The 13,135-nt window shown below is 27.9% G+C and overlaps 1 protein-coding gene across 15 annotated transcripts in view; it reads right to left on the bottom strand.

Moving 5' to 3' along the window:
• LOC119601658 (synapse-associated protein of 47 kDa) overlaps window positions 1-13,135 on the bottom strand; it is a 117,707-nt gene that overhangs the window by 56,647 nt on the left and 47,925 nt on the right. For 11 of the 15 annotated variants that reach the window (XM_037952743.1, XM_037952741.1, XM_037952744.1 and 8 more), the window contains exon 3: window positions 2,813-2,851. The exons of the other annotated variants lie outside the window; for them this stretch is intronic. In XM_037952743.1, the coding sequence (XP_037808671.1) occupies window positions 2,813-2,851 (39 nt within the window). The remainder of the gene's footprint in view (window positions 1-2,812; window positions 2,852-13,135) is intronic. 15 annotated transcript variants of the gene reach the window in all.

Genomic DNA, 13,135 nt, shown 5'->3' on the forward strand with positions numbered 1-13,135 from the left:
TATAACCAAACGTTATCATAATGGAATATTACTCTTCATTATTTGGCCGCACATTCTGGTCGTTTTCTAGGCATAAGATCGTTTCAAACGAATTGCATTGAATGTAGTTTTCAGTTTTCAACTTTCATACATATATAGGACCAAATACAGATCATTACCTTAGCACCATAGATATTTCGCTTTGGTGTCGATTCGGCTAGTTGGTCGGTCTTCCAATTTCTCTGCTTTTGGTTGAATTTTTCTGCTCGCAAACGTTTTGAAATTGCTGCTTGGGTTGCTCCTTATAATTTTAAAAGTTTTTGCTGAGTTTGACAACAATCTTCAAGGTATAATGTCTGCAGTTTTTGGATGGCGTGGACGATTTTACGGAGTAATGTCTGAAATGTTTGGTCGTTTTTGGCTGGCCTGGCCGATCTTTATCTTTCGCATCAATATCAGCTCTTCTAAACTGCACAAAACGTCTCTCGCTCGTTAAAACCGATAAAACACATTAACCAATTGTTATTACAGTACACTTCATCAAGGTATACTTAATAGATATATTGAGTGGTTATATAGAAACTCCAGTCGTGCCTGATCGCATACTAGAAACTAAAATTATCGGAAACTGTGAGAAACTGATAGGAGATTGTGATTAAGGGAAACATTAGAGAGAATCTGTTGTTACACAGATGGCGCAACAAATGGAAGACAAAACAGGTATGGGGATCTACAATGAAAACTCGGAAACGCATGCTGCCATCGAATTGGACAGTAAGAGAGTCATAACCAAATAGCCTTTCAGATAATCGTGTATGGACACCAATCTAGTTGGAGACAATCGGCAATGAAAGAGCGGGAAAGAAACTTGAGGAAATTAACCTGTTGAATGCAAAACTGTTCGATACGTTGAGGGTTTATATAGTCTACCTGGAGATAATCTTGACTTGAAAAAGTTAACCTAACTAATAGAAAATAGTTCCTGATCATCGAGGGTTAATATAAAAACTTGGGCCAGATAATAACAAACGGCCACTTGAATAGTCGGTAGGACCACATTGTGAGTCCCAACTAGAGTATTCCATCTTCAGAATAAATAAATCCGAGGTTTGTATGAAAATTCTTGTTTAGAGAGGTTAACGGACTCAAATCCTCAAAATTGTATGAACAGATTCAGATATATGTAGAGCATGCAGAGAGCATAATTTCTCTATCATTGCCAGGCATTCGCTGTCATTATATTAACATATTTTAGGAGCGATTTTATTCCTGATATTACTTTCCTCAAGAACACTGATTGAAAAATTATAAGGGACTGAGTCCTCGAAACTGAGTTTTACAAAACAGGCTTCCTTAGGAGCGACTTTATTCCTAATATTACTTCCCTCATGAACACTGATTGGATAATTATAATGAATTAAGTCTCGGAAACTGGACAATATATATATATATTTTTTTTAACAATGGCCGATAGCGGCCTAGGTCAAGTTTATAGAATCTAATGTGATGTACATTCACCTATCGACCTTATCTAACCCTAGGAGAATTTTCGATTTAGTTATCCACAATTTCAGCATCATTTTCATTAGGTTCTTGTTGAATTCTTAACTTTCTTTAGATAGTATGATCTTATTCCTGAAGTCCCCAGATATTTTCATGCTTTCGAGAAATGTTGTTTTTGAAAAAGTCAATATTGTCTCTTTAATATCGGAGATATATTCAAAATTACCTAAAATCTCACGATTTTTCCTGTAATTGTTGATAAATCTCAGATAGTATGTTGTATAGATAACCAAAGGTATTCCAAACAATTACATCAATTACTCAAAACTTCTCTCCACAGGTCAATGAACACCTCCCTACTAACACTTGAATTCTCATTATATTTGCAGGGAAATGAGAAAAAAAGAAAATTGTAATAAAAAAAAGGATTTAATGTGATTAAGTGGAAGTGATAACGGTGTAACATTTTTTTATATATTTCCATTTAATACCAACTGGTGTTGGTGGATGAAATGGTATAAATTGCTTGGAATACTATATAGTACAGTACAGTTGTTATTTGCATGAATAGAGATTTTATTTAGATTTTTTTTTTTGCTCTCAAACTTTTTTTTGCTCTTTGAAAAGATTTAGTGTTTTTATAATTTAAAGTCAAATACTGCAAGAGTCCAGGTTTATTTTCACACAGCTATATATTAGGTGGTAAAAGGAAAAAAAAGTTTAATGGATTTGTGTAGAATATTAGAAATGTATTTTTGTGTGGCACTCTGACTGTCGGTATTTAAAAATGAAAACCCTTATTTTAAATGAAATGTGATTCACGAGTTTATATTATTGTGCATTAAAATAGCAGATTAATGAAATTCAATATTAATCTGTTGTTGGCAAAAACAAAAAGACAAATGCTGAAAAAAGGGTAAAATTGTTGAAGTACTCTCCAGTATATACATACAATTTAAGTACAGATTTATTTAAATAATACTTAAAGGATTGTTGGAATAATATTAAATTGCTAATTTTATTTGAAAACAAAATGTTTATGTAGCTATTTAAATTGAATATTTTATTTTAAAAAGTTTAGGGATTAAAGAAATTTAAATTTTTTATTATAACCTTCAGCTTTGTGAATTAGTTATATGTATTGTCATTCTATAGATAGTCGATTTAGTGATATCAGTCTGTCAAATAGTCATGTTCAAACATGTTATTTGGGTCTGATATTTTAGCCAAGTATGATATGGTTTTAATAAAAAAAAGAAAAACTATAAATTTAAAAATAAATACAAATAAAAATAATTAAATAAAATAAAACCAAAAAAATATTACTCACGTAGTTTCTTTAACAAGGGAATCTACAAATGAGGATGGGCTAGATAATGAAACAAAAAAAAAAAACAACAACAAAATAATTAAATTAAAATAGTCAAACTAAAAAGTGAACTAAAAATAATATATGTAATAGTTTAAACTAAATTATAAAAAAAATAATTTATGTAAAAAATAAGCATTTAAATTGAAATTTTTTGCATGTTACAGTTTACATGACATTCTTGTCCTTGTCACATTTCAGCAATTTATGAAGAAATTTTACTACCTTTTTATAGTTACAATACAATTTCTTGATAGACTTACGAATATTCTTAGGAAAATTATAAGAAAAATGTGTATTTACCTGAAAGAAATGAGAGAAAAGAAAAATATTAGCTTGGAATATACAAAAGGAAATAAATTTAATAAATTAAAACAACCTTAATATGAAAACTAATACATTAGTTTTAATAAATCACAGGATATTGCATGAAATATAAAGCTATAATCGTAAAGAAATCTGAATTATGTAGAACTACATAGAATTTAAAACTGAACTAGAACTGAACTACAACTGAACTGGAACTGAACTAGAACTGAACTAGAACTGAACTAGAACTGAACTAGAACTGAACTAGAACTGAACTAGAACTGAACTAGAACTGAACTAGAACTGAACTAGAACTGAACTAGAACTGAACTAGAACTGAACTAGAACTGAACTAGAACTGAACTAGAACTGAACTAGAACTGAACTAGAACTGAACTAGAACTGAACTAGAACTGAACTAGAACTGAACTAGAACTGAACTAGAACTGAACTAGAACTGAACTAGAACTGAACTAGAACTGAACTAGAACTGAACTAGAACTGAACTAGAACTGAACTAGAACTGAACTAGAACTGAACTAGAACTGAACTAGAACTGAACTAGAACTGAACTAGAACTGAACTAGAACTGAACTAGAACTGAACTAGAACTGAACTAGAACTGAACTAGAACTGAACTAGAACTGAACTAGAACTGAACTAGAACTGAACTAGAACTGAACTAGAACTGAACTAGAACTGAACTAGAACTGAACTAGAACTGAACTAGAACTGAACTAGAACTGAACTAGAACTGAACTAGAACTGAACTAGAACTGAACTAGAACTGAACTAGAACTGAACTAGAACTTGAACTAGAACTGAACTAGAACTGAACTGAACTAGAACTGAACTAGAACTGAACTAGAACTGAACTAGAACTGAACTAGAACTGAACTAGAACTGAACTAGAACTGAACTAGAACTGAACTAGAACTGAACTAGAACTGAACTAGAACTGAACTAGAACTGAACTAGAACTGAACTAGAACTGAACTAGAACTGAACTAGAACTGAACTAGAACTGAACTAGAACTGAACTAGAACTGAACTAGAACTGAACTAGAACTGAACTAGAACTGAACTAGAACTGAACTAGAACTGAACTAGAACTGAACTAGAACTGAACTAGAACTGAACTAGAACTGAACTAGAACTGAACTAGAACTGAACTAGAACTGAACTAGAACTGAACTAGAACTGAACTAGAACTGAACTAGAACTGAACTAGAACTGAACTAGAACTGAACTAGAACTGAACTAGAACTGAACTAGAACTGAACTAGAACTGAACTAGAACTAGAACTGGACTAGAACTGAGCTAGAACTAAACTAGAACTGAACTAGAATAGAAATAGAAATGAACTAGATCTGAAACCAACAAAACCATTCAGAAAACGTATTTGTTACTCTCCCATGTTTAAAATAAATCGACAATGTATTGGCGCAAATGGCGTTTTTTTCGTTTTTTCCTTTCGCGTTGGTGTCAAAACCCAATTATAGTTCGCGACCTAAGGCTATGTTTGGTTTTCATTGATTTAAAAAAAAGAGACGAATAAATATATCACTAAAGTAAAAGTATACTTTCTTTTTCACATTCAAACTCATTTTGTTTGCCATAAAACTAATCAAATTTATGTGTTCAACTAAAATAACTGAAGTAAATTTTTCCCACAGACATCAAAACTAAAAATATAAAGATAAATAAAAACAGGAAAAAAAACGAAACATAAATTGAATTACCAAGTAACATATTGAAAAACAACATAAACAACAAGAAAAAAACGAAAAATAAACATTATCAAATAATCCAGAGCCATAAACAAAGATACTAAAGCCATAGCTACAGAAAAACTAAAACCAATAACCAGGATGAAAAAACAAACAGCCTCATCAATGTCCCATCATTGGAAGTGCGGTTAATGTATGAAGATGAAGAATTTTTTCATACGTTTTGTTTTTATTGATACACATAAAATAAACACTTAGATAGGTTCGGTTGCATACATCTTTGCCAAACAAGGATATTCATAGACATATGGATTGTGGGCCTAATAATACACATAAGCTGAGAGAGTGTGTGAGTTTATTTTTTGTACTGGTATGTGGACTCATAGAATTAAAATGAATAAAACAGAAAATCGAACAACCTTGACCCAAACTAGGATACGAGTATTTTAACCAACAAAATACAACCAGGCAGTTAAGAGGCAGAAATTGTTGTTATTGTAGTTAGTGTATCGAATTGTTGCAAAAACAAAAACAAGTAAAATTTAATGATACCAATGTGTAAAGTAGTAGACCTGAGTCTAAAAAATAAACTTTTCTAAAGATATTTTTAATAAATTAATCAACTAATTCCAAAAGCTCCTTGTGATTTGGGAAAAGTTTCTCCTTATCTGATGATAATACTGAAGTAGATAATTAGTTATATAAATTTCTGAAGGATAGGTCTAATGTTTATATAAAGATGTATAACTAGACATTTATGCAATTGTAAAAAAGGGATACATACAGTAAGGTGTGTGTCGGAATACATATGTACTGCTACTAAAGGTATGAATTCTTCGAAAATTAATATATAATAAATAATTAAAATAATACAATTTCAATTAAGATTTTTTTTACAGAATTTTATTTTCATATTCGATAAATTTCCCTTTTATAGAAAACTTTCATTTTATAGAAAGTTTTTTTTATAGCAAAATTTCGTTGATATTTTATTTTTACAAAAAAAATTGGTCAATATTTTTTTTAGAAAATTTTTGTTAAAATTTATCGTTTTAAAATTTTCTTTGATTTTTAAAAAAAATTTTTCGCTATTTTTTTTTCTAAGTAAAGAACTAAAACTGAACTAGAACTGAACTGGATAACTAAACTAGAACTGAACTAGAACTGAACTAGAACTGAACTAGAACTGAACTAGAACTGAACTAGAACTGAACTAGAACTGAACTAGAACTGAACTAGAACTGAACTAGAACTGAACTAGAACTGAACTAGAACTGAACTAGAACTGAACTAGAACTGACTAGACTGAACTAGAACTGAACTAGAACTGAACTAGAACTGAACTAGAACTGAACTAGAACTGAACTAGAACTGAACTAGAACTGAACTAGAACTGAACTAGAACTGAACTAGAACTGAACTAGAACTGAACTAGAACTGAACTAGAACTGAACTAGAACTGAACTAGAACTGAACTAGAACTGAACTAGAACTGAACTAGAACTGAACTAGAACTGAACTAGAACTGAACTAGAACTGAACTAGAACTGAACTGAACTGAACTAGAACTGAACTAGAACTGAACTAGAACTGAACTAGAACTGAACTAGACTGACTAGAATGACTAGAAACTGAACTAGAACTGAACTAGAACTGAACTAGAACTGAACTAGAACTGAACTAGAACTGAACTAGAACTGAACTAGAACTGAACTAGAAACTGAACTAGAACTGAACTAGAACTGAACTAGAACTGAACTAGAACTGAACTAGAACTGAACTAGAACTGAACTAGAACTGAACTAGAACTGAACTAGAACTGAACTAGAACTGAAACTAGAACTGAACTAGAAACTGAACTAGAACTGAACTAGAACTGAACTAGAACTGAACTAGAACTGAACTAGAACTGAACTAGAACTGAACTAGAACGACTAGACTGAACTAGAACTGAACTAGAACTGAACTAGAACTGAACTAGAACTGAACTAGAACTGAACTAGAACTGAACTAGAACTGAACTAGAACTGAACTAGAACTGAACTAGAACTGAACTAGAACTGAACTAGAATTGAACTAGAGCTAGAACTGAACTAGAAAAAAATTTTTTTGGTTTTATAGAAAATGTTTGTTTTATAGAAAATTTTCTGTTATTATAGAAGATGTTCGTTAAATTTTCTTTTCATAAAAAACAATTTTCGTTAAATTCTCTATGGAATTATAAAATTCCTTTAAATTACTGCAAAGACGACAAAACAAACAAATGTAATCAAAACATATTGTTTGAAACAGACAACCTAAACGCAGTGTAGTCACTAGGTAAAATGTTACAACCCTGTGTATTTAAATATTTGCAAAGGAAACCAACAAAAACAAGAATAAAATGAAAACCAATATGGCAACAAGGTTAGTTCGTGCTGCTCTGATGTCTCTCGGTTTTGTTAAAAGACTTCAAACTAAAACATTTAGTTCAATGGTTGACAACATGCTCGATAACAGGAATGAATGATTACACAGGTATGAAAAACGAATCCAAATAAAAACATAAATTTTCAAGAGATTTACAAAATGACAAGAGAAAAAAATACAAACAACAACAGGAACATATTCCTATCAAATTTACAAAGACCTTAAATTTATCAAGATTATATAAAAACACATTTGAATGTTTTATCTTTACAGTATTGGTTTTTGAATTCTCAATAACAGCTTTGAAAAGCAAATATTAGAAAAAGAGAATAAATTTTCGTTAAATTTTCTTTTTATAGAAAATGTTCCCTTAATTTTCTTTCTTATAGAATAATTTTTTTAAATTTTCTTTATACAGAAAACTTCAATTTTTCTCACAAATCTTTAATATTAATTTTATTAAATGTTCTTTATTTTATCCCCCAATAATGAATTACATTTTCTCATATGCACCTTAACTTAAACTTTTCATTAAGGTCCTTCTATATAATCATATAGTCTTGCCAAGACAGACCTGTGTTTTTCCTCCTATTGTACATATGGCTATAATTATGTTTTTCTTTTGTTTGTGTTTTTCACATTAAGTCATTTAAAGCCATTATTTAGTTGGTTCTACACTTTTTTTTATAGTTCTTTTGAACAGCTGGTAAAGTTAGTTATAAGGAGTTGTTGTGTTGGGAAAAGCAGTTTTCAAGGAAACACAGCACAACAATATGTGTTAAATTTATTCTATATATATTGTTTTTATTATTTTTTATTTGTACAACATTTACTATTAGTTGTTGTAGTTGTGGTTGTAGTTGTTATTTCCGTTTTTTCTTGTATAAACAGCCAATTAAGACGCCAGAAGTTGTTCTTATTTACTTTATTTTGTTAAAGAAACTTGAATAAATATTTCATTCTTTAGATGTGGTATATGTACATATGTATGTATAGTAAGTATGTGAACTTTCATTTGTAGGTTTTTTGCTTTTTTATACATATTTAAAGACCTTTACATTTATATCATACTTTCTTTTCATTTATTTTGATTAAAGGATAAAAAGGTAATGAGGTAATTTTCACTTTCAATCCTTTGCCACGGAAGCCAATAGTAAACTTATTTAGTTCATTACATATAAAAAGAAAACTTTAAGGAAAATTTTCTATAGAAAGAAAACTTTAACGAAAATTTTCTAACAAAAGAAAATTAAACGAACATTTTGTATATTTAACGAATATTTTCTATCAAAATCAAATTTTCTATAAAGAGCAATTTTGAAGAAGATTCTCTTTAAAGGGAAAATTTAAATTTAATTTTCTTATAGAAACTTAAATTAACTTAAACGAAAATTTTCTATAAAAAGAAAATTTTGAACGAACATTTTCTACAAAAACAAAATTTTAAGGAAAATTTTCTATAAAAGGGAAATTTGAGGAAAATATTGCGTGAAAAGAAAATTTGAATGAAAAATTTCTATAAAAAGAAAATTTTGAACGAAACTTTTCCTAAAAGAAAATTTTACAAAAATTTTCTATAAAAAATCTATAAAAGAAAATTTTCTATAAGAAAAAATCTATAAAAGAAAATTTTCTTTAAAAAGACAATTTTCTATAAAAGAAAATTTTAACGAAAAATGTTCTATAAAAAGAAAATTTTAACGAATATTTTATACAAAAACAAAATGTTAACGAACATTTTCTATAAAAAGGAATTTTAGGAAAATTTTGTGTAAAAAGAAAATTTGTAACGAAAATTTTTATAGAAAGAAAAATTTGAACGAAAATTTTATATAAAAAGAAAATTGTGAACACAAATTTTCTATAAAAAGAAAATTTTAACGAAAATGTTCTATAAAAAGAAAATATTGAATGAAAATTTTCTACAAAAACAACATTTTAAGGAAAATTTTCTATGAACAAAAAATTTTAACGAAAATTTTCTATAAAAAGAAAATGTTAGCGAAAAATTTTCTATAAAAGAAACATTTTTGATAGAAGAAAATTTTGAACGAAAATTTTCTATAAAAGGAAATTCATCCAAAAATTTTCTATAAAAAGGAAAATTCATCCAAAAATTTTCTATAAAAAGGAAAATTCATTCAAAAATGTTCTATAAAAAGGAAATTTATCCAAAAATTTTCTATAAAAAGGAAATTCATCCAAAAATTTTCTATAAAAAGGAAAATTCATTAAAAAATGTTCTATAAAAGGAAATTCATCCAAAAATTTTCTATAAAAAGGAAAATTCATTAAAAAATGTTCTATAAAAGGAAATTCATCCAAAAATTTTCTATAAAAAGGCAATTCATTCAAAAATGTTCTATAAAAAGGAAATTTATTCAAAAATGTTCTATAAAAAGGAAATTCATCCAAAAATTTTCTATAAAAAGGAAAGTTCATTCAAAAATGTTCTATAAAAAGGAAATTTATTCAAAAATTTTCTATAAGAAGGAAATTCATCCATAAATGTTCTATAAGAAGGAAATTCATCCAATAATGTTCTATAAAAAGTAAATTCATCCAATAATGTTCTATAAAAAGGAATTTCGTCCAAAAATGTTCTTTAAAAAAATAATTCATCCAAAAATGTTCTATAAATAGAAAATTCATTCAAAAATTTTCTATAAAAAGGAAATTCATTCAAAAATGTTCTATAAAAAGGAAATTCATCCAAAAATTTTCTATAAAAAGGAAAATTCATTCAAAAATGTTCTATAAAAAGGAAATTTATTAAAAAATTTTCTATAAAAAGGAAATTCATCCAAAAATGTTCTATAAAAAGGAAATTCACCCAAAAATGTTCTATAAAAAGGAAATTCATCCAAAAATTTTCTACAAAAAGGAAATTCATTCAAAAATGTTCTATAAAAAGGAAACTCACCCAAAAATATTCAGTAAAAAGAAAATTTATTCAAAAATGTTCTATAAATAGGAAATTCATTAAAAATTTCCTATAAAAAGGAAATTATTCAAAATTTTTCTATAAAAAGGATATTCATCCAAAAATGTTCTATAAAAAGGAAATTCATCCAAAAATGTTCTATAAAAAGGAAATTCATCCAAAAATGTTCTATAAAAAGCAAATTCATCCAGAAATGTTCTATAAAAAAATTCATCCAGAAATGTTCTATAAAAAGAAAATTCATCTAAAAATATTCTATAAAAAGAAAATATGTCAAAAATTTTCTATAAAAAGGAAATTTATTGAAAATCTTCTATAAAAAGTAAATGTATTAAAAATATTCTAAAAAATGAAATTTATCCAAAAATCTTCTATAAAACTAAAATTTATCCAAAATTTTCCATAGAAAGAAAATTTATCAAAAATTGTCTATTAAAAAGAAAATTTATCGAAAAATGTCTATAAAAAAAAAATCGTAATTTTTCTTTAAAAAAATTCGAGAAAATTTTCTCTAAAGTGAATAAATCGTCCTTATTTACAAACATATTTTTAACGAAATATAACAAAATTGTTCTATATATTGTACGTAAAAGTTGACCTTATTTCCAAACAATACCCCATTGTTACTTTTTTCTCCATTATAATCTAAATTTAAACTATTTCTCTTTAAGCTTTATATTTTTTATTATTATTTGCTATAAACTGAATTATCTTAAAATAAAAAAAAATCACTTTCAAAAAAAAATATGAGAGGTATGAGTTTAGTCATAACACCCACAATAATTTAATATGCGTCACACAATTCCCAGATGACTTAAGACCCCATACCAAAAGTTTTTATGCTGCTGCTTCTGCTAAAGAATGGCAATGAGAAAAACAAAGAAGTCCTGTAAGGACAACCACTGACTGTTGTTATTAAACGATATTGATGATGATGGAACGTCGGAGAAACAGCAAACAAAGCTGCAGCATATGGTGTTAATGTATGAAATGTTATACTATGTCCATAATAATATAATATTCTAGTAAGAAATAGAATAAAAACTAACTGAAAATAATAATAAAAAGTACAAAGATTTAGAAAAATAGAAACTGTACTAAAAGTTAATACCAATAGCAGCAGCAGTATAAGTACGTTTTACGTAGTTAGTTGGAAAAAACACAACTATTTAGTTGTTTAGAAATACATATTAAATGAAAATAATAGGAGGTATCAATTATATTAAAAAAAAGACAAAATAGCAGAGATTTAACTCTAACAATGGGTTATCTAAACAATAATATTGAAGAAGAAATAGAGAAAGAAAAGCAACTAACAAAGGATGTATGAATAATAAAAATTGGATTAAAAATTTTTTAATGTCAACATAGTATTCAGTAAAACAGTAACGGGAATGGCGCCAGTAAGGATTAGAAACAAGTAGATATTATTAAGATTAAATGGCTGTGCTCTAAAATTATAGAGAAAGATGCTAAAACACATAAAATAATATAGAGCAAATGTTTAAGATATTTAAAGGGATGTTTTTATATGGGAATAGTTCTTGCTACATGATTTTTTTTTTAACTTTTGCTTTTAAATATAAATATTTTTCATTTTTGTATTTCTGTCCTTTAAATCAATCGATATTTTATATTCAAAAAAATAAGTAATAGCGTAATTTTAACGTTTCATTAATTTTCAAAAAAAAACATAAAATCCAAAAGGAAGTACTTTTTTTATTAACTTGACACATTAATTAACTGCTATTTGCCAATCATAATTTATAGGATTTTTAAAAAGCTTTATTATTACCTCACTGATTTATGGGAATATAAAAATTCTTAATGCTTAACCCCCATTCAAAGATTTGGTCTAGAAAATATTCTACTTTCCAAAGAAAGAAGAACAAAAATATTAAAATAAAAAGTAAAACACAGAAAAGTTAAGAATGAATTTGTAGCAAAAGAAATAAAATTTCAATAAAATTTTTTATAAAAAAAAATAAAATTGAAAATCTGGACTATAGAACAGCCTATATATAGCCTGGACTATAGAACAGTCTATAGTTTGGACTATAGAACAGTCTATAGTTTGGACTATAGAACAGTCTATAGTCTGGACTATAGAACAGTCTATAGTCTGGACTATAGAACAGTCTATAGTCTGGACTATAGAACAGTCTATAGTCTGGACTATAGAACAGTCTATAGTCTGGACTATTGAACAGTCTATAGTCTGGACTATTGAACAGTCTATAGTCTGGACTATAGAACAGTCTATAGTCTGGACTATAGAACAGTCTATAGTCTGGACTATAGAACAGTCTATAGTCTGGACTATAGAACAGTCTATAGTCTGGACTATAGAACAGTCTATAGTCTGGACTATAGAACAGTCTATAGTCTGGACTATAGAACAGTCTATAGTCTGGACTATAGAACAGTCTATAGTCTGGACTATAGAACAGTCTATAGTCTGGACTATAGAACAGTCTATAGTCTGGACTATAGAACAGTCTATAGTCTGGACTATAGAACAGTCTATAGTCTGGACTATAGAATAGTCTATAGTCTGGACTATAGAACAGTCTATAGTCTGGACTAGGGAATGGTAAATCGACTTCGATTATGACCATTAATCGATTATTGCTGTAAAAAATCGATTATTTTGCGATCGATTCTACACTACCAATTTTATACTGAAATCGATTTTCTGCATCGATTAATCGAAAATTTTGCTCCTCAAAATAAAAAGCATAATGTTTCAAATTTTTAATTACCAAATTTTACACAAATTATTTTTCTATAACTCTCTTAAATATTGTGAAAATCGGTCCACATTTGTCAGCAGTCTCTATAAAAAAAAGCACAACAACCTATAGGTATAGCGATACAATTCTACTCAAACA

The sequence above is a fragment of the Lucilia sericata genome, unplaced genomic scaffold (genome assembly GCF_015586225.1).
Source record: "Lucilia sericata isolate MDLA Ls3-8-SP2 unplaced genomic scaffold, ASM1558622v1 Contig000184F_arrow, whole genome shotgun sequence".
Taxonomy (NCBI): domain Eukaryota; kingdom Metazoa; phylum Arthropoda; class Insecta; order Diptera; family Calliphoridae; genus Lucilia; species Lucilia sericata.